The sequence below is a fragment of the Onychostruthus taczanowskii genome, unplaced genomic scaffold, assembly GCF_017590055.1.
Source record: "Onychostruthus taczanowskii isolate IOZ18803 unplaced genomic scaffold, ASM1759005v1 scaffold111, whole genome shotgun sequence".
NCBI classification, from domain to species: domain Eukaryota; kingdom Metazoa; phylum Chordata; class Aves; order Passeriformes; family Passeridae; genus Onychostruthus; species Onychostruthus taczanowskii.
In genome coordinates, this window is record NW_024497741.1 from 1402920 (window position 1) to 1430898 (window position 27979).

General features: G+C 38.0%; 1 protein-coding gene across 2 annotated transcripts; it reads right to left on the reverse strand.

Annotated features, from left to right (window-relative positions):
* Positions 1–27056, reverse strand: COG2 (component of oligomeric golgi complex 2). 2 transcript variants are annotated; one of them, XM_041424234.1, is made up of 18 exons: positions 26933–27056; positions 26234–26395; positions 25440–25505; positions 24416–24496; positions 23698–23801; positions 22356–22464; positions 20461–20640; positions 19330–19454; positions 17919–18045; positions 13963–14102; positions 10921–10982; positions 9562–9713; positions 8108–8308; positions 7238–7310; positions 6004–6146; positions 5342–5481; positions 2072–2252; positions 1–435 (listed from the first exon to the last, which is right to left on the reverse strand). In XM_041424234.1, the coding sequence occupies exons 1-18, from the start codon at positions 26999–27001 to the stop codon at positions 334–336; spliced, it is 2217 nt and encodes a 738-aa protein (XP_041280168.1). In that variant the 5' UTR covers positions 27002–27056; the 3' UTR covers positions 1–333. The 2 variants fall into 2 exon arrangements, with proteins under 2 accessions (XP_041280168.1, XP_041280178.1); XM_041424244.1 differs by lacking the exon at positions 8108–8308.
* Between the last annotated feature and the right edge of the window lie 923 nt (positions 27057–27979).

Here is a 27979-nt window from a genome sequence, read left to right on the forward strand (position 1 = left end):
TTAGGAAGACAATTTATTACATATTATTTTCAACATAGAACTTTGTTCTTGTACATTTCAAGTTGTACAACAAAAATAAGAAAAACATTTTCTTCTACTTTTATTCTACAGTAGAAAGTTTAGAACTTTGATTGCTTTCCATATAATGGATAACTGATAAAGTCTCAGTCTTTTGGTGAAGCAAGTTCATTGAGGCAGAAGATACACTGATTTGCTGCTTGAGATACTTTAGGAAGCACTTCATTGCTATTTATTTGGTAAAACAAAGAGTTGAATTCTCTCTCTTTCTTTTAGGGACATTGTTTATCTTCAACCACATGCTTTCAAAAATACCTAGGATGGTTCCGTTGTAGCCTGATCCTTGGCAGTTAGAACCAGCTCTGCAAGGGCTGAAAAGCTTTTTATGCTGCTTGTTTCCAGTCCCATCTTTTGTATCTAAAAATATACAGAAAACCCATTAATTTTCTTTAAAACATTAAAAACGCACTAGTTATTCTAGTTAAAACATTTAGTGAAGCGTATGTTTTGTCCTGCCACTGACATGTGGCAAAAAACACAACTGCATATACTGCAAATGATAAAAATTTGCATCCAACTTTGCTCAGTTAAGTCTCTCCAGTTACAGAAGTGTCTTGCAGGGAACTATTTCACCATCCTCTAGGCAACTTGTAACTAAAGCAAACTGGAAGTTTCCCAGTGAAGCAATCAGAAAGAGAAGGCCGTAGTTGGTTTTAATGCATTGATTTCAACTGATTCTTTTTTTTCCAACTTCAAATGAAGTTTCTGGGCAATACCTTAAAGATCAACGTGAATACATCCTAGAATAGCCAACAGCATGACGGTGAAAGCATTTGAATAGGCTGCAAGAGCCTATGGCTCTAGCCTTGGACTTCCTGGGAGACAAAAACAACTCTACAATTACAGAGGTTGCTGCAAGTAATTTCTTAGCCAGGAAATCTCTTGCTCTGACAATAAGAAAAATATAGCCATGAAAAAACTGAGTGCAGTGAAGTAGAAAAATCTGGATCTACGTAAAACCATAATGAAGTGATTCTGAAAAGGTGTTTGCTGCTGGACCTCTTTGTGATAGTCACATGTACCAAAACATCTCCCAAATGATTATGAATAATCTGTCCAAGTTCAGCTTAAATTCACACTGCAGTGATGGAGAAGAACAACAAAAGCTCAACCCCAGGCAAAAGCTGACAAATAATAGTTTTCATTAGTAAGATTTCCACAGTTCCACCCAATTGTGATTAGTCTCGTATCTGAGAAAAGCATCTGCTCACACACAAGCAGACTTAAACTACCTGTTAGAATGCATCAACAGCAGCTGCTCATAAACAAGATCAGACAATTCCTTGGCAAATAATGGTATAGACTTGTAATTGGAACAGCTATGATAGAATATCGTCGTTGGAATAGATATGATTTGACTCTTAGTTGGAAGGGATATGATTCTTAGAAATAAAGGGAGTACAAAACAGTATGTTCATACAATTTAATGCAGCTACTGCGCACATTTCCCGGAATATTTTCTTTTATGTTTTGCTATTTAAAATTTCGTATTTGGCACTGAAAAGCACTTACAGTTATGCAGCACAACAAATCAGGCTGACATCCTCACAGCTCTTGGGAACAGACCCTGACCATGCAGAAAGTCAGGGCTGGAAACACCCCGACAGAAGACAAACAAAAGAAGGGCCATAAAGAAGTTTCTATCAGACCTAAGTCAGGTCCCTGCCCTCCCATCTGCAAAGACAGTGCTTCTTCTTTAATGCTTCCAAGCACTGAGCAGTACTTGAATTTTGAGTAGTAAGAAATACAAGCTTTGCATTTGTATAAGAAAGGATAGGAACGTATGCATTGCTGAAGTGGTATCTATAATCACCAAGGTCTGAAATCATCTCCTTTATACAAATGTGAAAACACAAAACAAAAACCTACACCCCAAACCCATACCAACAAAGCTTTCAAGACCAAAATCAGAGTCAAGCTTCCCCTTCCTCTTCCATCTCCCTTCCAAAACTATTAATAATAATAAAAAAAAAACTCATTTGTAATAACTTACTTGTTCTCCAAAATACTCAACGTCTAAGGCCAGCTGCAGTCGGATTTTGTTATCATCACTCATGCCCCCATTTGTACCAACAGGGTTTGAAGTTGCACTTCTTCTGGCTTGCTTCAATCTTTTTAGACTCTCTTCCATTTTCTTAACAGAATTGAGTACATCAGATACAGTTTCATAATACCTGAATTAAGTAAGGAGAATGAGAAAGAAAAAAAATCCACTTTACAGAAGAGCCTACTTCATACACATAAGTACATCACTGGCCCTGCTGAACAATGCCAGAAGGAATGGCTTCCCTTGCAAAGAAGCTACTTATTAGCATTATCAATTAACCAGTATTTCCATTATTAGTTCCAGAGGTTAATCTGAAGATTACTATTCAGTCTTGAAGACTCCTCATCACAACATTTTTGACTTGTTCAAGACGTCTCTACTCAATAGTGACCAAGGAATGCAATTGATCAACTTTACACAGTCAAAATCAGCCCCTCTTTACAATCAACAGACTATTCAGAAATAGTCAATTTTACAAACAGGACAGGAATAACAGCCTGACAGACTAAAACCCACACATTTTTAGGCAAGTTATAAAAGTGTATATGAGAGCACACATGTGCACACCAGTCAGAAATGCCTATTTCTAAAATGAAGAAAGTGATTTAAACAGGAGTCTTAGGAAGCTGGCAGGAAAAAAACCGAAAAACCCTAACCCTAATTTAGAAATGGCAGAGATAAAATAAAACACCACTGTCCACGGAGAAAGAATCCACATTAAAGAAACCATAGAATCAAACATCAACTACTAACAAAAGTTCAAAAAGCCTTACGGACTGAAATCCCATGCATAAGTGGGAAGAGCATACAATACAAATTCACAGATGCCCAGGACAGTGAGTTAACAATAAGAAGAGAAAACAGAGCAACAATGGGAAATTAAAAGATCCATGAGAGAAATTACCGGATTGAGCGATGTTCTTTAATTTGCTAAAATACCTAACTTTCAAAGAGCCTCTCTATGAAAAATATTACTCTAAGAATTAAAGAGTTGAAACAATCTTCCTGATGATTACTTTTAAACAAGGAGGCAACAGAAAGCAGTTAATTTTTAAAAGGGTAATTAGATAGGGATGGCTAAAGAAAAAGTGCTTGCCAATGCCATGGAAACTTGTTTCGCGATAGCATTCTATGAAAAGCAAAAGCATTCCAGTAAAAGTCAGTCATGTCCTCTTTTCATATCTTGGTATTTCCTAGTCCCACACACTTGTGATTAATAGTTCCTATTTCTGTTGTACTCCTAAATCCTTCTGCCATTTAAGCAAATTTAGCCCCCAGTGATTTTTAACTAGTTTATGCTCTTTTCTGTTTTTTTCATTTGGATGTAAGAATGTATTATCACAGCAAGAAATTAATTATTTGCATCTGTATTCTCAATAAAGAAACTGCAATATTCCTCCGTGTAAGAAATTCAGTTTCTTTGACTTGTCACTTGTTAGTGAGGATAAGATATCTTAAAACAAAATGATGAAAATAATAGCAACAAACCACGAAAACAGAATTGGACAGAAAATTCTAAGGAATTAAGAAATGAACCTGCCAGTCCTACTGGTTTAACCACTGCCACCGTGTTTAACCTAACTTTTGGAAAGTGAAGAACTGCTTTTTGGGAGGCAAAAAAGGAACTACAAAACAGCTACTTTGCATGGTGTCACCAGATTTACTGAAGCTTTAAAAGCAAGACTAACCAGGCACACAGATGTAGAGAGACAAACAAGAATTCACCCTAAGATATTTTAGTTCAATAACCTTGAGTGTCTTGAGATTCCAGGAATCTTTGCAGTTCTTCAGCAATGTTACTCAACAAATAACAATAAGCTTCTCTCTATGCACTAAAAATTGGTAAAGAGACAACGAGCTTGAAAAAAGAGGTTTTGTGCTAACTGAAAACGACCCATGGAGTCAAGATCAACCTAAGCTTAGCCCAGTCCAAAATACTTAAGAAAAATTTTCAGAATGGTTGGTGAAGGTGTAAAATTGTCTTAAAATTTTAAGTCTACTCTGAAAGGTACCAGAAGGGGAAGAGTAGGGAGGCATAAGGAGGCAAAGGACAAGAAAAAACTCATGTTCTGACTACGGTTTAAAACCTCAGTATTACTATGTGGTTAAATCTCAGGGGGGAAAAAAAAAAATCAATCTATGCTCAGCCACAGCCAACAGAAAATATAATAGGCAAAGAATGATTGGGAAAAACCATGTAAGAACAGACAGAAAGCACAAATTATATTTTAACCTGCATGGATTCTTCTGATATTATCATCTATGGTCAGAAAGGTCAAAGAAAACGAACAAAGTAAAACTATAAAGATGGGAAAAGAAAAAAAAAAAACCCATCCAAATAGGCTAAGGTGACTCTTTGTTTTAGGCAAGGTTAGAGATAAGAAAAAAATATAGCTAACACGAAGACTAAATTGTCCACAACACAAAAAGTATGGGGTATCCTGTGAAATTTTCAGGCAGAACTTTCAAACAAAAGCAAGTATCGCTCCATCACATTACAGGCTTTAACTGGCCGAACTCACAAAATGCAACATCCCTGCCCAGAAAGAATTTAAAATACAGCTAGACAAATGGAAAAAGAACCCATTAAGGAACCTAATGCCTATGACTACTCATGTTCAAAAGCTGTCGAGATGCTAAATAGGAAACAGAAGATCTGCTAAAGAAAGTATTGCTTTATGACTGCCTTATTAAAACTGTGAACAATTAGCTCTTCAGCCATTTAAAAGGCCCAAAGCTTTTTTTTAAACCACTAAAAAGTTGGATAATCATTACATACATTAAAGAAGTCAAAGGACAGTAGAACTCAAGTTCTTGAAAATTCAACCACTGTTTGTTGAAAGTAACAAGGTTAGTAACTTTCCCTGAAAGCAATGAGATTAAGGTCTTATATCAATTCTGATACAAAATGCACATCTTTAGTTCACCGCTGCATTCCCAGAACTAACCAATTTTTCAAATGCCCTATCCACCTTGTCATGGTTTGCACAGATCTGAGCAGGAGCCAGGTCTTTGGATTCCCTGCCCAGCTCTTCATCTGCTGAACACGCAACACAAGAGTAAATCCAAGGAAATATATCACACCTAAAGAGTGCTGTATTTTGGTTTTCTTTCCAGTTGTGTTAATTTATAGTGTTTTGGCTTTTTTCTGTGCCTGTTCAACAGACAATGGAGTTTTTAAACTAAGGCAAATAACGTTCTGTATGGTTCTCTTACTTCTGTGTGCTTTCGGAGAGAGCACCTTCCAACCACTGATGAATCATGGGCTGCTTCAAGGCATCTCTGTAGTCATTCTGCAGTCGGTAGAAGGGCTTAAGAGCACTGTCAACATAAGGTGAAGCTTTAGTTGGCACCTCCTGGCAGATGACAGGGAAGCAGGGGAAGAAGGAACCAGTCATTTACTTACTGAAAGTATCAACACCCAATCTAGCACGTGTAAAAAATGCTAATCTTGTACCTAAGCAAAAAGATATATATAAAGCCACTTAGGACAAGTCAATGAAGAGATCATTACACACAGGAAAGACACCATCACAAAATTATTCAGTAGCACTATACAGTGTGCTATAACAGAGAACAAGGTTCAAAATGCCCAAAGCTTCTTCAGAGAAGCATGTGCCAGCATTCCTATTACCAGGGTATGATCCTGAATGCTCTTTCTGCTCATGCTGATTCCAGACAAAGCTGAGCAGACTCAGTGCCCAAAACAGACTATTGCACCTTTGTTAAAATACCTACAGCTTTGTACTATACTTCACTAGGTTAAAGACATTGTTATGGGCTCTGTCAAGCAGATATGGACAGGTTTGATGAACTCTCAATAGTCTCAGCAGAGGTCCTTCTGAGATTTAATTTTTTCATTTTTGAGCAGCACTAACCTTGTTGGTTCTCCTATATAATCTTGGAACTTCCAGTGCACTCTTCAGGTATGCAAAGGAGGACTCACTGAGATCCTGGATAATCCTGTTATTCAAGGTAGGCACACAGGCTGATAGAGAAGTCTTTGAATCTTCCAAGGCTCCTATTAAAGTAAAAATGCTGAAGTTTAAACTGAGCTACCCTGCCCAAACACAACATAACTATGTGAATGCCCTCAGCCTCCTAATCCCACTCATTACCTGGTGTCAAGTACAGGATATTACACACCAGCCACTTATAAAACACTGCCAATAACACCAACCATTCCTCAGCCAGAAACACAGACAGAGGCAAGGAGAGACAAGTGGAGTAAAGGAGCATTCTTCAGGTTCAAAGTTTTTCTAGTATTACCAATGAAGCAAGGGCTTCAATCAAAAGGTTCTGACCTTCCAAAGAAAATAAATTCCCTATGGAATGACTGGAATATGTTCATCTCAAAGCTGTGATTGGCAACAGACCATCTACTGAATAGGGGATGTGCACAAGCTCCTACATCTCTAATAGACTTGGACATCTACCAGAAGTTCTGATTTGGCGATTTCAGTGGAATTCATGATGCAGAACTCCTGGCTATGCTTGCAGACAGGGACTAGTTCACTCATGCAGCTACATGCCTAGCTTTAATTATTAAAATCAAACTTCATACTTCACATAAAGAATCATCAGATGAAAAAATACAATCAAATTAACCAAAGAGACAAATCTAAAAACCAAACCAACCCAAAACAAAAACCCAGGAAGAAAAAAGAAGGCTAAAATACTGAACTGCTTCTACCCTCTTAAGTTAAGGTATTTAAATATGATACTTTGATAACCCCTGTGCCTCAAATGACTCATCAGACCTGAGAGAGAACAGCCATTTTAGAAAAACACTTTAGTTTCCACTGGATAATGGAAAGTCTCTCCTTATGTCTTCTTCCCAGTTCTTTCGAAAGTTTAATGATATGAGTCTTCTAGGATAAAGTCCTCACTTTCTAGAAAAAGTCCTAAAAGCACTTTAGGCTCATTCAATTTTAATTGTTAAACATTTTCCAGACTCAACAGGTCTGTTCACAATTGTTTCTATTTAACAATTTAAACAGAAGGCAAGTTTTATTAAGCATTTTCATCCTAAATAATGAAAACGGAAAAGTTGATTTCATTTTTTTGGCAGAGGGGATTTGGGAGAAAGGGGAAGGAGCCTCTCAGCTTTACCTGCAATGCAAGATATATTCTTGAAGCCAATCATTTCAAGCTTTGGTTTAATCATGTCTAAGATGTCAGGAATCTGAAAAAAAAACAACCCAAAACCAAGAGAGATATAGTCATGTTATAAAAAATTTAATTACTTTTCCTACATCCTGTAAGTTTGCAGTGCATCACAAAACACCCTCAATTTCTATGGTTTTACTGTATTTCTGTGCAATCTATACCAGAATTTTACAATATGCATAGGAATTTAGGCTTACACACTAAATCCTCTACCTTACTATTGTACTCAGAGGAAATAATTTAGAATTAACAAAACTCTCCTGCAATTTGCAACTTCACAAATAACAGAAAATTCGGCCTTACTGAAAATAAATACACAGGAATCATCTCTACTGGGAGACAATTAACAACACACATCCCTCCTCAAGATTCTGGATCATTAATCAAGTATAATCATGATGATAAAACCTTTTCCAACCTCCAAGACTAAAACCAGCAAACACCTAAAAGAGAAGATAACATTAAAGCTGAATGTTGCACCACACTCCCAACTGCAACAGAGACTTCACTAGAAAAGGTAAGATTGGCAGAGTGACACTTCACACCAAAAAAATGGTAGAAATATATTATTTTAGGAGTTAATTCCAGCAGCTACTGATAAAAATAATTTAAATATATGAAGTGGTTTGCCCATAATCTGCCATTCCAAATAAGCACAGAGTAGGCCATGTATTTCAGGTATCAGACAGCCCAAGTTTTAGCATTTAAGATTTAAAAAAAATTACAGTACATTATTTTAAACAATTGAATGCCCTTACAAGATGCTAAAAACATCAGTGAAGATTCTTTCCAAGTAAAATCAAAAGCACAAACCCAATCCTGCAGTTTGTCCAGATCTGCAGCAACATATATCAGTTGAGTGCTAGATATAGAAGACAATGGCAGACTTTCTGGAGAAGATCCACTCCCTTGGTCCTCAATGGGGTTGAGGCTTAAAGAAGATTCCTTTCTACCAACTGGCACAGGTTTTTTGCTTTCCTTTGTACTCTCACTGGAAATGGGCCTTACATAAACCTGAAACATTAAATTGAAGTGTGAACCCTAGCAACAGTGAAGGCAGTAAAAGGTGGACAAACTGAAACAGTATATAAAGGACTTGTAAGACTTCAGCATTCAAATGCCACACTTTCAAGGTTTATTACCAAATACCACTACTAAAACATGTAAAAAGTAAATGTTAAAAAAATTGGAGTGCATTACAAGTTGGATGATTTCGAACAAATTTGTCTAACTAAGGTTAATAGAGGGCAGTCCAGTCCTGCTGTCAAACAACATTCTCCCGCGCCTCCTCAAGCTCTCTGCTGTCAGGCAAGTGCTTCCCCTGACTACTCTGTTTTAACTCTGGTACTTATCAGTACTTTGAATGAGCTGATTTAGCTGAGAGAACTAAGTCACTGAGTCACGAAAGAAATTATAAAGGTAGATCTTACTGCTGTCTTCAACTACCGAAGGGGCATGCACAGACAAGACAGAATCAGATTTTTCCCTGAGATACAGTGACAGAGTAATAGGCAATGGATATGTACTGTAGAAAGAGAAATTCTGATCGAGCAGGAAGAAAAAGCAATCAGTCATTGGACCAGGGTTCCCAGGTAAGAATGCAATCACCATCTTTGGATATACTCAAAATTAAACTTAAGAGGCTCTGCACAACCTCATATAAGCTGGTCCTATTTTGAGTAGGAATTGGGAACAAATGACTACCAGAGAAATCTCTTCAAATTATTCTATTGTACTGTCCCTCTATGGCACAAGAAACAGGGGCTCACTTGTATGGCTGGGAGCAGGCGGTAAAAGAGCAAAGCAGTTTCTCTGCTCAGAAGCAGTGCTCATTGATGCGGAGTCAGCTGTCCAGGAAAGTGGTTTTGCATTCTCAATACTAAACAAGTGATCCAGATTATATCACTCCTTATTTGCAGGGTTATTTTTTTCCTGGCTGTTTCACAACTTCATTCACTCAATCAACAACACAAAAACAGAAGAAAACTAAGATTTCTTGTTTCAGTGGCAGAGGCAGAATAAAGCAGCATGAAGTACAGCTTTGGCAACCACCAGACAGCAGCACTGCAACAGTACTGGTATTTGTGACTGATCACGTATTTTGCAGTAATACTTTTTATAAGCCAAACTCATTAACTGCTTGAAGGCTAAAAATCATTAACTGCACAAAAGAACTCTTAAAAAGGGGTCACATATTTTGCTTCCAAGAGTCTCTTTTTGATGGACATACCCCATCACCAACCCCTTAAAGCAGGCTGCTCTCTCACCTCGCTGATGAACACGGAGTAACGTGCCAAGATCTGCAGGCTGAGCTTCCACAGGCGGTGCGCTAAGAGCGGCAGAAACATCTGATCTGACCAGCACTTCACTAGACTCGTCCAGACCATGTGAGTGGCCAAGAGACAGAACGAGCTCCCAGCTACAATTAGGCAACAAAGGTCAAGTTCTAAGCATGTTTTTAAAAGACGCAACATCAGTGTAATTGCATTACCCAAGATCTTTCCTAAAATATACAATAATCAGATAGAAATGTATTAAGCATTACCTGAAACAAACTCTTAAAATACTATCTCCTCAATGCCTTAGATTTAAAATTCCACTAAAGTCTTGCTGTAGCTGTGCAGGCAAAAGCAAAAAATGAGAATTTGCCTGCAATAAAGGCAGAAACAGCTTGGCCAATTACTCCACTTCAGAAAATAACATTTCCAAAATAATTCTGGCAGTCTTTTGAAGAAGTTACATTAGATATTCCTGCCAGCCATAATATAACACTCCCTTAGCACTAAACTATTGCTCCTCACTCAGTTATATGAGATATTTGCTATAAATATTTAAAAGCACTGTAAAAATATCCATATTTAAACAAAATACTTTTTAAGCAGTTCACACAGTTTTAACATTTTAGAGAATACAATCAGAAAGATAAGGAATGTGTCCGCAAGTTCCAGGCCTACACCTTGAAGTGGTAAGATTTATACATTTTGTCTCCATTAGGATTTTTTTCTCCTGGTTTGCTTCAGAGGGCATGTCTGGATACATACATACAGACATTTAGGTGGCCCATAGATACCTTCTTCATAAGTATTCACCCTGTTAGCTGAAATTAGTTCTTCTGATTACAGTACACTTCTAATGCATGTATCAGGTTATACCCTTCCACTCTTATTCTTCCTGGGCATACCTCCTCATCTCCTCATAAATCAATGTATATTTTTGGAGCAGACACCAACACTATGAATGACAGCAAGCCTAAATGCTGCCATCAGACAGCCATTTTCACCTCTACACAGTGCTACCACATTAAGAAAAATATGCCCCAATAACACAGCATAGCCTTTTGGTTGTCACTTAGAAGACGTCAAATGCTAACAACTCCTTCTTGCACTGAGGGGATGGTTCCATAAGTATGTCAGTGACAGCTGCTAAAGAGGAGGTTTTTAGTAACCAAAGTCACATTGCCATCTCTGTAACAATGTTTTATACTGTTTGAACAGTTAATCAGAAATAAAAAAAAGCTCATATGAACCACGGGATGTATGTTACTGAATACTCAAGAGACAGAGTGATCACTGCTATTTATACAACTGATTCCTTTACAAGAAATATTTTTTGCAATAAAAGCTTACCTGGTGCTTCCTCTAGTGTATCTGAAAGTGCTTCTTCTAAGGCCCCTGCTATTTCTCTGAATCTGAAAGAATAATTTTGAATATCACAATTCAACAGCTGCTTATATTGATGACTAAACATTTTTCAATGTTCACTTTAGTATTACTTCAATGTGCTATCAATTGACATAAACAGATTTTAAACCTGAGGTTATTTTTGCCCAACTTAACACCAGCATTCAAAAACTTCAAGGAGAACCTTTGACATTTTGCAGGCAGTACAAAGCTTATACTTTGGGATATTATTAAAGTCATAGTTGCAAACATTATCAAAATGATAGCTCACAGAGTGACAAGTCCTCAGCTTTTCGAGGAGGGAAGCTTTGTGTTTTGTAACTGTTTTTAAACTAAAAGCAAACAAATTGACACATACTTTCTTTAACCTTCAGGTATGTCACATGATACTGGAGCTCCAGCTTTCTACATGTTTGTTAATAAGCAGCAGCATAAGGTTCTGCAAACAATTCTGTACCTAATAAGAATCAATAGTTCCATTTTTTTAGGTATAACAGCAGAAGTTATTAAAACCTCTGATACTTTTCCATACTTGCATCACTTTAAGCTCCCCTGCAGGAAGTTCTGTTGTCACTTTTTTGCTTTTATGTGCAACATAGTAACTCTGTGTGTAACTATGTGTAACATAGTAACTCTGTAAGTCTTTCTATCAAAGTTCCTAATTACAAACCTGTAGGGTTTCTCTTAAAAGTCTTAACCATCATTTCCAGATCAGGACAGGAGCCCACATAGCTTTTTTTGCTCAAACTCCTAATGGACTAAGATGGAAGTTTAGCAACTAAACATGTTTGTGAAATGGCTTCAAAACCTCAGTTTTACCTCTGCACTGCTTTCATCAACAGAGCAGTGTCTTTAAGTCTTGTGGTGAAAAGGATTAGAGAACAGAGTAAGGTTTTTAACGGCGATGTAATTTTTGCTGAGTATGTCTTAATAGGAAATCACTTCCCCAGTGTACAGCACAATTGTATTGACCTAACCGAAAGAATGAAACACGGGAAAGAGTTACTGGTGCTGTTTGTGCCAGCACTGCCACAGAAGAAATGCCTGAACATCTATCTGTTCCTCAAAGGATCATTTCTAAAGGCTTTAGTAATGGCTGATTTTTCTGGGGAATTTCTGAAATTGAAAAAAAAAAACACCAAACAATCTTAACTATAAATGCATGAGATAATAGTTAAAAAAAATCTTGTATGACTTAAAGGATATTAACACACATCAAGAGAAAGCTTCCCTGATATATATAATTAATATGTTGTATTATTTTCACAATTATGCACTGAAGAATTCATGGGCATTTCCAAAGGTATAAAGGAATACCATCATTAAAGATGAATAAGCTGCTGTTGTACAAACATTTCTCAAAACAGTACACTATTTAGACTTACAGTAATCTTAGATTAAAGGAAAATTATTTTTTAAAGTGTTTTAATCAATCAGAGCTCAAAATACCTAATGGGAAACATTTTTGAAGAGAAATATCCTGAAGCTACATTTCAATTTTATGCGCAAGATGATCAAAGTTTGATCAATTGGTCTCCTACTAGAAAAGTTGGACTTGAAACAAAAAGGGTAATTAATGATACATATCTGTTCAAAGGTTCATAACGGCTGCAGTTCCACAGACACTTTTAGTCTGTGCACCACTATGTAGTGAATATTCCTGCCCCTTTCCTTAGGCCAGCATTAATATTTGTACAGCTAAGTGGTTTGGGGAAATTGGCTGGAGTTGAAAATCAGTCTTTTTTTTTCTGCCCTGAGTAACAGGTCCTTATCAGTTCATTACACAACTGCAGGAACAGATGTGCAAACAAAAAACCTAAAATTAGGGTATCAGATGTTGTGACTACAGTTTTACAAAATACCATGAACCACCACAATATGAATACCCAGCTCCCAGCCCCATGTTCTTGTCACTTATATTAACTCTACGACTCACAAGATTCCTGGATTGAATTTTTCAGCACAAGAGTAGATTCACCCTGGATTAAAGAAACTGTATAAATGTGACTGTGCTGGTATTAGAGCAAATTACAGAACTGTGCAATAAGAAAGGCCACTAAGTGATACTGATTAAAAATAAACATCATTTTTTCTTCCCCCTCTTTTGGAAATTCCATTTTTTGTTTGTTTGGGGCTTTTTAAGAGGCTCTCAGAAGGCTTTGGACCAAGAGAGTTTATGCATGGCACAGCTGGGTCATAGCAGACTTCATCAATGGTTCTGTTCCTTGCTTGGAGGGTTGCTCTCCAGCCCTACAATGAGACATGTAGACTACCCTTTCTAAAAATACAGTTTTATATTCTATTTTGTTCATTAAAATTCTAACATTACTAGAATTAAAAAAGGGCTTTATTGGGTCTCTCTGTTCTTTTCTAGCTGCCAAGTCTGTAAAAGAAAATATTACAGATACATCAGACCTGCTACTAAAACATCCTAGAAGTTACTACTTAGCTCCTCAGGAACAGGGAATAGGAGGACAATCTTTGGGAAGGCAATACTGCAATTTAAGCGTAGATCCTGTGAGACAAAAAGAATGTCAGAAACACAGATAGATCTTGAAAAGCTGAAAGTTCTTAAGTCCTTTAGTTCTATACCTCTAAGAAAAAAGATTTCTTCCCTCACAGTAAGCATTCCTCTGGGTTTGCATAAACAGCATTCAACATAGAGCTTATTTTCAGGGACACCAGAGAAAAACAATATGAAACAAGAATTCAAGACTTATTTAGATCTGTTCCTGAAACTCTTATGAGTATCTTATCACATCTGGTGTAACAACACAGTACATACTGAAGAGTAGTTATGTGGTTTTTTGCTAAATTCTTGAAAGATTTATAAAAGTTACCTGATGTAATTAAATTCTTAGTTTGATTTCCATATGATTTGTTGATAATTGAGACTTTGAACAATGAGGAGGTGTGACCTTAAGCCAGATCATCTTGCCATGACTAACCTCTACTTTTGAAAGAGTGAACAGAAAAAGACATTCTAACCTTATTTGAAAATATACAGGCAAATTCCATTTGTTGTTAAAGCTGTGGTAAGAGGGATGAGCTCTTAACCTCTTCACACTGGCCTGGGAGCCACACTGCCGTTCAAATTTCCGTACGAAATCCATACTGGTGGTGTATTTCTGCAGGAAGAGAAGGAACATTCTGGTCACACACAGGCTCCCAGCAAACAAGGAAGGACACCACCCATTCAGCAGAACCCTTGGATCATGCTACAACTAAGCTCGAGGTTCAGGATGGGCTGACACTGCCCCTCATCACCTAATCACACAAGGCTAGAAGCCTGGACTGCAGAGAAAGCAAAACCAAATTAACTTGAAAGTGTTACTCTGTGGTAAGGACATTTCTAAAAAGCATAAAACTGTCCAAGCATGCTGATCAAGCAAAACTGATCAGAGATTCCTGACTATTTCTGAGCTCAGTCACTGGGGTGGTACTGCACAGTACTAACAGAATCAGGTGCAGCAGATAAAACTACACAACAAGGAGAAATAATGAGGAATGAAACTCAGAAGTACACACAGCCACACGAGAATGGATGCACAGTGTTTTTGTCTGTTACACAGGACCTGTATTATAAGAATTTCTAGAGCTGTTTCCCTAAAAATGTTTTGTAAATATCAAATATATGCAGAAGAACTTCAAACAATTTCAGATAAACTAACTTCATCCAGTGTATACTTCTAATAAGGTGTTTATGAACAGGATAAAGCTGGTTGCAAGCAAAAAAAAAATTACATTAATCCCTAAACATACTGTGGATTTGGTCTCAATAGTATGAGAACACTGAAAAAAAATGAAATAATAAATTAAATCATGCACAAAGCAGAAAGCCAAACACTTGATGAAAACCAGAAGTAAAACAGTACAAAAAAAAGTTATTTCATACAAAATAGACCTTGCTAACAGATCACAAAACTTATGTAAATAAATTTAAAATTAAAACACAGCTGCAGTTAAAATTACTTCTGTGAACTGAAAACTAGTTCAGTGTCTGTGCAAGTTTCTTCTATTAAAAAAAATATTAGGAAACAGCTATAAAACAGCTATCATATATTCTCATAAATCCACTACTGAATTAATGAAATAAACCCGACAATCTCTCAGTGCTTCTGACTTCACTGCAGGGTTAGGGTTCAATCCACAAGCCAGAGCACTGTGGGAGAAATGTGATTTTGCCTCTTGTGAAGCAGTAAAACATTATCAGGAGAAGCCCCTGTGTTGCTGCCTAGAGGGCCTGCTCTCAAAAACTCTCCTGTGAACAAAGGACACAAACTGCCACAGGGATGTTTTTGTATTGTGTATCTCAGTAAGTTCATAACTTTCTGCTAAAGATATAATTACAGAATACCTTTATTGTGACTTGGTAGTTTCAGTGTCAAGACAGTATTCTGAAAAACACATACAAAAGCTTTTTCTCCTAACCTGGTTGTATTTATCACACAATGGACCCATAAAAGGTATGGGAGTTAGACCCAGACTGAATGACAGATTAGTTCTCTTTCAGGCCTCCTTTCTTATATAATAAACCCGGCACTGTAGAAAGGCAAACAAGCTGTTAATGCTCTGCTACCCTAAGTGTAAGTCAAAGATATAAACCAAACACACTGTAAAGACCTATCACTTTCAAAATAGAAGGCACCTCAAGAGACATTTATCTCAATATTGAGAACATTATATCCAGGAGAGGGAATTAACTGCAAGACTGGTTCCTATCTCAGCTTCTAAGATCGGATTGTTGACTGCACAGTTATTTAAGAGAAGTAAAACTGGGAATCAAAATGGAGCAATTTTCAAACAGAGAAATCTAAACTTAATCTTAAATAAATGTTTAGGGACAAAAGAAGTATTCTTTTCAAATACCCATAAATCTACACATCTCACTCAAATAAAGGCACATCAAACTGAAACTATTTCAAAAAGCCACCTCACACAAACGCTTATTTTAACACACTTAACATTGCCAGTCAGATTTTTAAAGGATTTAAAATAAATCTTTCCATCCCCCCTCTCCTCTACACCTTAAAACCCTTACGAGAAAACACTGCATGTTTAAACTTTTCAGCGTTAAGCCTATACATAGGTACATATGCAAATAAACACGGAGAAAAAAACTGTTCTGCATTTCTATCAAGAAAATGGAGACAAAAGATTACTGTCTAAAATTTGTGTAGCACTACTTGGCTCATCATCAGTGCAAAACAATTTTGAAGAGTTTCTTCCTCCCTGTCAATTAGAACTATTAGTCTTTAGATAAGTGTAATAACATTTTTACACTTGGCATTTCAACTTTGTATTGATTTTAAAGTAAAATATTTTAATGATTTTAATGACTGTGAGTCACTTAAGTGAGCAGTCTGAAAAGTACTTTGGACTTACTGCGTGATTTAGCTGGAAGTCATGGGTGAGTGCTGGGTTTTTATGGGGTTTTTTTGGATTGCTGGGTGCTTTTTAAATAAAGGCAATACCTTTGTTGGCCAGTAGCAGTGTAACATAAGACAGGCCTTTTAAGCAAACCCAGCTTTTCTGAAGACACAATACACTCCTGTACATCATGCAGCACAGTGCAGCAAAGGCCCAACAAGGCTCACAATCTGCAGTATGTAGGGCATATGGCGAAAGCTTGAAGAGTGACTAAAGCTTCATGGTAAACTAAGAATTCTTATGAGGGAGGACACATTACAGTGTCACTGGCATGGCACTACCACAGCTTTCTTCAACATCCATGTAATTTGCTCCTTATTCAGAGACAGCACTGCAAACACGCTCAGTCATGCCTACCTGCTTTCACTTATTCAATCTATCTGTACAAAAGAGATCTTAAACTCCAAGAAAAAAAAAATCAAAGTGTTTAGTAAAAGTAGTTTTGCAGGAACACATGAAGAATCACATGCCTTATAAACCTCCACTGGCACGCCAGGATTTCCTTAAGTCATGTGTCCTGATACACCAACAAGGCCTTCCTTCAGACAATTTATCCCTGCATCCCATCTCTATCTTGAAAATAAAATGTTTCATACTAATCACAAGTCAAATTGCCAGGGGAAAGAAATCAAATTTTTCAGTAATCATAGTTAAACACAAGTAGAGAGGACATGAGGAAAAGCAGAGTTCATAGCTTCTACTTGTGACATACTGTAAAGCACTGCCACAGCCAATCTTCATATTAGACCAAGAAATCTATTTCACCATTAGTAAAAGATGGACAGAGCAGCACTACCAAGGAAGAAAATACAAGAGTGACAAGTACTTTAAATTCATTATTTAATGTAAGCTTGTGATACCAGAGAAATACTATCTCTGTTTTCTAAACCTGAAGGCACTACCAAATATTTTCAGGTTTTAGTTGACTTGTATTTATAATCACAACATAATCTGCAGTACTTCAAGAGAGCAAAAGCTAAATCAAGTGAAACAATGAATTTTTAAAATCTTCCTGTGGGATCTCAGCACATCACTGTGGATGTGCAGAGACACCAGGGGATCCCATAGTAAAAAATACGTTGCAACCGAGGTATTTAATTAATATTAAATTAATATTAATTTAACTGAATAATTTAACTGAATTAAATTAATATTAATTTTAAATTACTTAATTTAATTAAATCCTGCTATATAGAAGATCTAGACTTGAGTGAACACTGGAGTCATCTACTCCCACCTTCAATAACATTACGATTCTACTCCCAAAATAAACACTAATTCATCTGACTAAATGGTGTCCAGTAACTTCTGTATGAGCTCCCCTAACAAACCTGAGGGAGAATTAATTCCTATGAAAACTGAACCAAGTGGTTTGAGATAACCTCCTCTTCCAAGCCATGCAACAGCATGAATTTAGACAAAAGCAGCAGGGGGGAAGAAACTAGAGAACATGACTCTTTCAATTCTTGTGTCTGTCACAGAAATTAGAAATGGAAAAAATGAAATTTAATTACCTCATGAAACACATCTGGGTTACCAGGGTTAAAAAGTGATGGTAATTTCTCTTCCAAACCACGTACTATTTCTGGCCACACCGAATTCACTAAGAAATCATATCCAGGAACAATATCTGCTTTTTCACTGAAAAAAAATTGCAATTATTCCATTGTTACATTTTACCACCAGGCTTCTATTTGGAGGCAGGAATCACCAAAAAATAGATGCAATGCACGAGACAAAATGCAATGAAATTTTTTTACATATTTATACTGATTCCCTAAACTGTTCTTCCTTTGAAGATTCCTTATCTGATTCCACAGTCTCATCAAATCCAAGGTGTTTTTTTGTAACTCTCAAAGTGTTTTAAAAATTTATCAGATACATATTTTGCAAGTGTGCACAGGAAAATGAGTACATTTCAGCTGAGAAATCCTAGGTATAATTCAAGTTTTAATAGCTCCAAACTTCCAAGACCTACCAAGTAGGAGTAATGTGACTAATGTAATGAAAAAGAGAACCTTTTCCTAATTGTGCCAAGCTGTATTTATACATATTGTGTTTGATCAAAAGATTAAAAGCTACCTGGATTTTGAAAACTTAAAAATTCAGAGCAGAAGAGATAAAAGCATTCAATTTCAATTTAGTACATCACACTACAAAGTAGGAATATTCCATTATTAAGAAGAATGATTAAAACTTGCTGAGGGATTAAAAGAATTAAAATATTAGTAAAACTTAGGAGTCATAAAAAGCTCAGCAATGGATGACTAATTAGAAAAGTAATTCTGCAGTCCCTAGGGGCTACATCCATAGTTCTGTTAATTACAGCAGTCTCCTATATTAACCATCCTGCAAACAGATGAATAAATGGATACAATTCAGCAGACTTGAATTACTTAAGTTTGAAAAACAGGCAATTTAATTGCAAAAGGAATTAAGCACTTCTTTAGAACACAGTGGAAGCACAAATAAATTAAACCTGTAGTTTTGGTACATGCAATAAATCAGTCAAACCTCTGAGGACCATCCCCACTTTTCTGATGTGTGCTAACAACTCAATAACTTCTGAACTTATATTTTAACAGCTTTATTATGCTCTTCTCCTTGGATGAAGGTTACAATCATATTTAATGGGTTCAAAAAAGCAAGTTATCTGACACATTGTATTATGCACAGAACTCACTTCTACTACTGAAATACAGGATTGTCTTTGCTTCCTCTGAAGGTCTAGGCTGCAACACCAGGAAAGTCTGTTCACTGTTTTGTTTTGAAAAACAGAGGCATGAGATACAAATCAAATTTCACTATGAATCTTCAGAAACGCCAGGTAAGTCATTAGAGCATGAAAGCTGATTATGCAAAGGATTTCAAAGCATGTGGTACTTGTTTTAACTTCAGTGCAGCTGAGAAGCCCAAGATATTTACCTGGAAATTGCTCCCCCTGTTACTTCCCGCAGGAGACGGCAATGATGAGGAACAAACTCCAACAGCCTATTGTACATAGCCTGGAGGCCATTGGGGTGGGATTGCACATACTGCTCCACCATCACCTGCCAGGAACAACTCAGTGTTAAATACCAGAAAAATGAATATAAAATATGATGTAATGCACGACTCACAAAACTCTTAACACTATAACCTCAAATACTGGGATAGTCAGCATACTACGTTTTTTTCATTACATTTTCTAAGTATAACTTGCTAGCTTGAATTATTACTTCCCTTAAAGCAGCACTCTTAATGGCCAAGACTGCCCCCAAAAATGGGAAGGAGATCATTTCTTTTAAATGTGAGCCACTGTGTCTGGCTCCCAACCCACTGCCACGTCACTGTCATTTGAAGCAGACTGCCAAGTTAAACAGGCAACTGGTAAAAGCTAATCCAACTCAGAATAAAGTAAAAATTCCTTCTAAAAGTTGAGGTGCTTGGTCCAATCCCAAATACAGGCAAGCCAAAGCAAAGCATCTTCTGTGACATTGCTAAGCCTTTAATGAAGCTAGCAAATCAGTTTGTCTGGACAGTGCCTCATACTCAGTGAAAAGGGAAAATCTCTGCCATAAAGAGAAGGAAGACAGCAGAAAAAGAACAGCAGCTTGTTTCTTGGTATTCTTCCACATGTCTGAACACATTTGCCTTTTGCTACATAAACAACTGGAATGGTGCAGAAGTGGTGAAAGAATAGACCCTGAGAAAACTGAGGGGAAAGTGACATATCCCACAGCAGACTGTAGCAGCTATTACAGCACTCAGCAGACACCCAATGGAAACCTATCCTAAATGGGAGAGGTTTGGTTTTTTGATTCTTTAGCCCAAGAAAAACAGAGGTAAGAAAGAGAATCCACACTGGATATAACCTGAAATTGGTGACAGGGAGGTAAGAGAATTCCTCCATCCTTTTTTCTTAAAGAGCAACAACAACCAAATTGATATTTTACTGCAGCTCAGTTCTCCTGTTCTCTCCACAAAGATATTTTGAAGCTGCTAACAAAAGCTGGCGGTTCACAGGAAAAATAAGCATGTTTGGAAAACAAATGGGATTTTTTAATACTGTCTTACCTCATCTACATAAGGTTTTACAAGCACTTGGCCGACTAATGCCTCTGCATCTCGTGTTTTGTCAATTGTTGCATAAGTGCGTAGACAGTGGCGTATTATGTCAACATTTGACGTTTGAAGGCCTTCCAAGAGCAGCCCTTCCAGAGACTGCTGCAACATGGCTGTTATTCCAGCTATACGCTACAAAGAGAGAGAAAAATATAGTCATAAAAAGCCAAAATCAAAGCCTGTCGTCATTGTTGAAGTAAATTCATCCAGATGTGCCTAACTCAGCTTCCTATCCTGACTTGAAAAGTACAACAATTTGATAACTGCCAGTGTTGAACAACCATTAACACAAACTTAATGGGCTATCGATGCTATGTAACACAGGATTTACTATAATAAAGCTAAAGGCAAATATTATCTTCTATATGTTGCAAGTTATATAGTAAGTTATATCAGGTCTGCATTATCCTGAGGAAATAAGTCAATAATTGTTCCTTGTTCAACTGAACCAGTATGTGATAATAAACAAAAGATTTACAGTAAGTGACCAGGGATAACAATTGTAGCATTCATCCCTCACTGTCAGAGACTAAACAAACAGCATGTACCCAGCACTACTTGTCAAATTACCACAAACCAATGACACTGAGTGACACTAGCAAACACCAAAGAAATTAGATTCCTTCTGGCTTCTGCCAAACAGCTTCTTCAGTCTACACATATTCTACCTTTTGCAAACCATTTTTCCTAATCTCCCACGACATCTTTTCTACTAGATCTGACTAGTGTAGCAATGAGTCCATTGCTACACTACCTGCAGATATACTTCTGGCTCTATAACTCTGCATTTGAAGGAAGTTCAGCAACACACATTAAGATTTTCAGAGCTGAACCATGAATACAGCCAGGAAAATTTCTTCTGTCCCTTTTTACATGCTGTATTGTGTCCATCCATCCTAAAATGATTCACAGAATTTGTAATGAACATGCAAAGTCAGGAACCCAATTGGTGACTAATCATGAAAGCCACATTCTGATGAGCCTTAGGAACAACAGGTACAGGAACAAAGATGTGGCAAACACCATTAAGGAAGCCACGCGACAAATGTTCTCTCACCCCATACACTACTCCGCTGTTTATGCTCACGGCTGCTAGTATCCAAGTTTGATATCCAGCTCAGTGGCCAGACGAGTCTTGTAAACTGTCCATGTAACAACATGATCCCATGGATATCCGGAGCCGAAACAAGTTTATATTGCCAACAGGCAGAGGCACAAAATGGAACTCTGAACTACCTAATAGCTTGAAAGCCATTAAGAATGACTCCCTCATGAGAATCAGCTTAAAGCATTACCCCATCTCTATATTCACAGCTTTCTTTTAGCACAAGTTTTCATTCCTCTCCCCACTGAATGAATAGAAGAAAAAAAGTCCCACCAAAACATCAATTAATCTTTTACAGTAGATAAAAGAGTATACTGGGAGATTAGTAATGGCCAGCATAATTTCATGAGAAGAAAAACTTGAATATATTCAAGTCAGCCACTATGTAGGCACATTCCATTTATATTCTGGTCTGTACACTGCAGCTAACAAAGCCAACATAAATCTCTAGAACGAGGCCTCAGTATCAGTAAGCAGATGAACTGCAAGATACATTAGGCTGACAAAAACGCCTCTCGTATTTCCTACTCTTATTCTCAGTAATTTATCCTAAAGAAGCAAGCAAAAAGGGCATACATCCTCAGAAAAAGCAATAGTTCTAGTCAACTGATAAAAATGACCTCATAAAACCCATTTTTCTCCATAAATTATTTCAATAAAACACTGTGGAAACAGGCATTTGTCTTCCAATTATACTGGTTTTGCTTGACTGTGCAAGTGTTAAGTGTCATGCAATACTTACTGGTCTCACTTTGTCTAAAAGGGGCATTCCTTTGCTTTGTACTGCATGAAATTGTAGTTGATTAAATTCTGTGGCAATTCTCTCTAAAACTTGTCCAGTTAGAAGTGGACTAGAAGAGAGATGATACAAAATGAGAATACATAGTTAGATCCTTTTAAACCAACTCACTCTCATCTGTAACAGATAGACAGAGCTCTCCCTCAATTTTTTGTAGTTTAAATATTTTGAATTCTGACAGGTACTACTATAATTATTGCAATCAAGCAATAATGATCTGGAGCACGCTACATGATTAGCGTTGCTTTGCAGCTCTAACATGAAGTGGGTGAAGCAGAAGCTGAGAGGAACACAAGCTCTTGCCTCAGCAGTATGAAGCACTTTCTTCTAGATGGCAGTTTTATCATCACATAAAAAGTCAGTCTTAAGAGAGCTCAGAAACTGCACCAGGTGACCTTCACCATCCAGATTTGTTTCTTTCTTACTCTGTCATATAGTAAAACTAATGATAGCTATCTCTAGAGAAACAGTCCTGCCCTTCTCAAGTCCACACAATCCCAATAAAGAGCCGAATTTTCAGTTGCTCAAGTATGATCTCAACTGCAAACGTAATTCTGCAAAGTGCCTCACCTGACTGAAAACATCTGCTTTTGTCCCTTTAGGTATCAACCTACTTTCTGGTACACCTACCCCCCACAACCATGTGATCCAGCACACTGAGCCGAAGAGACAGTCTCACTGTGTCTTCCCTCCAGCTTAAATTGTACTTGCATCCCAAGTGCATCAAGACTTTCAAGTGAATGACTGGTACATCAGTTCCAAAACTGGCTGAACAACATCCTGCAATCCTCAGCAAGGGCAGAGGAAGAGGTTTGACTGGAATTTGTCACAAACCTTCCTTGTACTAGGTTTGCCTTGCCTGCCTTCAGCTATTCTTGCAGCAGTCCTTCCACTTACACATAAGCAGGGAAAACAAGAAAAACTATTTTTTTTTCACTTACAAATGACATTGGAATAAACTATAGAGAGTATTTCAGATATGAGAGGATTAGTGACTTCTAATAAAATAAAGTAAAATAAAATAACTGCACACTAACTTCACAAAGCTTGCTTACTGAAAGCACCACAAGTAATTTGGAACTTTGGAGTCTGAGTTACACATTCTGTGAATGACTGGCTTGCAGAAGACTAAAACCAAGAAAATACAAAAATTATAGTAATTTATTCCATCAGAGTTACATTTCTAAAGATACAACCCACTGCTTGTAAATTCACCTTCAACAACACCATGAAATTAAGTTAGTCCCATCAACAACAAACAAAACCAAACATTACAATTTCTTACCTGTTTCCCTCTAATGAGGACAATTCTTTAGTTCCTTGGGAATGTAGAATCTTTTCAATTTTCTCAACAGACTGAATAACATGAATAAGTCTCAGGATACACATCTGTAATTAAAGAAATGTTTTTCGTGTCTAACTCCAATCCCAACTGACATCACCTAAAGAAAATATTTTAGATGGTTTCTTAGCTCTTTGGGTTTTTTCTGGTTTAAGTTTTCTCCCTTTATCTTAACACTTGAGTCATGTCTCAGTTGAAGTATTGCTCACATTTGTCCAAAAAACACCACAAATAAATGTTTGTCACAGATGTAGGACAGCTGTTCCTATCCCTGATGTTTTTTAAAGTCAAGCACAAAGACAAATGTTAGTGTGTCCCCTGCCCATAAAAATCAAACTGCTGTACTTCAATTCCATTCGTAATAAGTAAGTTTATATGCTACTACAGTCAGAAACAAGAGCAACTATACTGGAAAAAAATTCCAACTAAATCAAACATATCTTTTGGGCACTACAGTAAAACAAAGATTTATGATCAACTAGAGAGTGTAAAATATGAAGTCTGTCAACCAAAATGTCAATACATTTTACAAGTACAAAATCCTGCACAGTGTGCATCTAGACAGCATAGAACTTCCTTAATTTCATTTTCTCTGGGTTAATGGCAAAATCAAAGTCATCCTAAGGATGATCTTTTAAAGGTAGTAATTTATCTGTTGTACCTTTTTTCTTCTAATGTCTTCTTGTTTAGTCATTCGGTCATCTACTGCTTGAATTCCTTCACTGACACAAGACTTAAGACTCTGTGAGAGAAAAAGTCAGTATGTAAAGCTTGCTTCCCATTTAGGGGTTGGAAAAAACCTAATAAAAATAAATCTAAACTTAAGACACAGATTAATAAGATCATGGGACTAATAAAAGCTACAGTACATCAAGTGAAAAAGCCATAAGTACAACTAAATAACTGAAAGTAGAATCTGCTCCTTCAGTATTGCCACTGGAAATATAATTATTTGCACCATAACCCATCTTTTATTCTATCTCTTTAAAAGAACAAATGACCTTTGCCTAAAAACAGGCTATCAACCCACTATGTTTTTATGTCTTGCAATTGAAGTTATAAATCAGTTTTAAATAATATTTTTCATGTAACAAGGATTTCTCTATACTAGCTGACTCTGTTTTCTGTTAGACAAGAAGGGTGTAACATTTTGAAGGCACTTTATGCAGCAAGCATCCCTTTGAACTGGCTGCCAAGATGGCCAAAAATTGCCCCTTCCTATAAATACCAAGTCAGTGTGGAGGAGCCAGAATAAGATCCACCTCCAAGAGGGTGAGGTTTTATGGTTAAACCACACACTAAGCAAAGTAAGTCCATAAAGGGACTGTGTCTCATCTGGATTTTTCTATCATGTTTAAGTTATTCAAATATTTAAACAGCTCCAAGATATCTCCATAGACTCATCTTGCAAGAGTCTATTCACTTGTCAAATTTTAGAAACTCCTTATCTCTTGGTTGAAATGCACTATAAGAAACATAAATTTACTGCAATACAAGTGTCTGAAAACAATGCTTCTCCTATTAGCAATCTAAGTAATCAATTTTCAAAGAGGTTTTTTTTTTATTACAAATTTTTACCATTTTTTGATTGTAACAAATATTAACTTGTGTAGAAGACATTCTGTACATCATATGACAGCGAACTGAATTTACCAAGCTGTTGACAATGATTGTTTTGAACTTACCATAACTTCTTCCCTTAACTGTCCCAAGGGTACTGAAAGCTGATTGAGAGCCTTGTCCATGCCAACCTAAAGAAATTACCACAAACACATTTATTACTTTTTTGATAAGATCATATGTGAAATACTGACAAAACCTATCATTTTACAGATACTGAAAGAGAACTGAGTAAACATAACTTCCTTTATAATTTCCAGTTTTTAACTGAATACAAAAATATGTTATCTCAAATACAAGCATAAAGATGTAAGACTGCTTTCATATAAAGCCAAAGAATAAACAAAATTTCCTCCTATGGAAAGTTTTCCTCTCAGAATAATGTTAAGTCTCAGTCTTTGAATCTGTACAATTGGAACAATTACAATTTTCAGACACAAAGTTAGGGATTTTTAAGATACTTTGACTGTACAAATAGTTTAAAGATTCCTAAAAGAATCCTTCAGAATAGCCTTACTTTTATCATTGCTATTCTATTTTAATAATTTATTTCCTTCAATTTTAAAAGTGCTGACAGCTTGAAAAAAAGTTTGCCCTGAGTCTCACTCCCTAACAAATCAGCTTTTCAAGACAAAATGCGTACATCTAAAACATTTACTACAGGCCAACAGCAATTCTGTACAGCAATTCTGTAAATTCTACAGGAATGGTGTCTTAGTGCAAGGATTAGAGACCTCAGTTTAAGATGCATTAAATCACAAAATGCCAAAATAAAAGCCATATACTTTTCATATGAAAAATAAAAATCCCACTGAACCACACTAAACGTGAACTACACAGTACAACCAGTAACACTTACTAGATTTGTTGACAGATTAACAAAATCTGCATAGTCCTTATTTATGAGTTCTACCATGGCAGTTTTAAGGAGTTTGTAATAGAGCTCCAGATCCTCTCTGAGCTCTTCCAGCTGCACACGTTTCTTGCAGTCTGACACAAAGTGATCAACATCAAAATCCGCCTGAAACAGGAAAGAGAGAAGGCTGTAAGCAAACAGTTCACACAAGGAACACACCCGAAATAAAGTACTCCATATGCCTGTGAGTTGATTAAACTAAAGCCCTAGGGGGCAAAAGGCTTCTTAACACTGTAGTTAAATTCTCGGGTTTTAGGCTGTAAAGCACAGAGCGTCGTGGGGCTGAATATCCAAAGACCAGCTCGCCAAAATACAGGAGACTTAAAAAAAACGAAAAAACCACGAAACAACTGCGAAGAGTCGAAATTCAGTACTGAGAACTACTCCACTCTCTCCAGGCAGCGAGGCCTCTCGCTCCGGCCAGTCTGAGCCCGGCCCTACCTGGACACGGCCGCCTCCCGGATCCCCCTGTCACGGACACCGCGTCTCTCCCAGCCCCCGGCCGGGGGAAGGGCCGTGGCTGAGCTGTAAAATCCCGACCCAGGCTCCGGGCCGCTCTCTCCCGCAGGGAACCCGCCACGCCCATCCTCACGAGGCCCCTCGTCCCTCCACAACCCTGCGGCCCCGGCGGTCCCCGCGCACCTTCATGAACTCGTCCTTGTCGAAGCAGAGGTTCTCGGGGCCCCGCGGCAGGTTCATCTTGGCCTCCATGCCAGGCCCGGCGCCCGCACCGCCCCCTCGGCCAGCGCGGCACCGCCGAGCACGGCCGCCGCCGCAGCCCCCCCTGGAGGGCTCCGGGCGGCGCTGCGGGCGGCGTGTGGGGCGCGGCCTTCGGAGCCGGCGTGCCCAGGTTCTGCGGGGAGGACCGGGCGCCACGCGGGCGGATGGGTTGGAAAACTCCACTGGGGCCATTGGGCCCAACCTGTGACTGAACGCCACCGTGGCACTTACGTCCTGGCATTGAGTGCCACGTCCATTCTTTTCTTAAACGCCTCCAGAGATAGTGACTCCACCACTTCCCTAGGCAGCCCAATCCAATGTCCATGCACCCTTCCTGTGATGAAAATCCTTTTAATGTCCAATCTAAACTTTCCCTGGCGCAGATTGAGGCCATTTCCTCTCATCCTGTCACTGGTTGCCTGGAAGAATAGGCTGACCCCACCTGGCTACAGCCTCCTTTCAGGCAGTTGTGGAGAGGAGTAGTGGGGTTCCCCCTGAGACTCCTCCAGGCTAAACACTACCAGCTCCCTCAGCTGCACCTCCCAGGACTTATGCTCCAGACCCTTCACCAGCTCCATTACCCTTCTCTGGACACACTCCAGCACCTCAATGTCCTTTGTGAACAGAGAAGCTCAGAACCGGTCACTGAAGTCAAAGAGCAGCCCCACCAGTGCCAAGTACAGAGGTGCAGTCACTGCCCCAGTCCTGCTGAACATGCTATTAGTGATACAGGCAGGATGCCATCGGCCTTTTTGGCCACCTGGGCACACACTGGCTCGTGTTCTGCTGCTGTCAACCAGCACCACCTGCCACTGGGCCTCTTTCCATCTTTCCAGAGGTCCCCTGCCACTGGGCCTCTTTCCATCCACCTTTCCCCCAGCTTGTAGCACTGCATGGGATTGTTGTGGCCAAAGTGTAGAACCCAGCACTCAACACGCACACCCAACTTTTTGTCCTGTGGATTTACAA

Coding starts and splice junctions, on each gene's coding strand:
- COG2 (XM_041424234.1), bottom strand. CDS start 27,001: ATGGAGGCCAAGATGAACCTGCCGCGGGGCCCCGAGAACCTCTGCTTC. Junction 18,046..19,329: donor ACAGGGGGAGCAATTTCCAG/GTAAATATCTTG, acceptor ATTTTTTTTCAG/TGAAAAAGCAGATATTGTTC. Junction 436..2,071: donor TTGAGTATTTTGGAGAACAA/GTAAGTTATTAC, acceptor GTATATTTTTAG/ATACAAAAGATGGGACTGGA.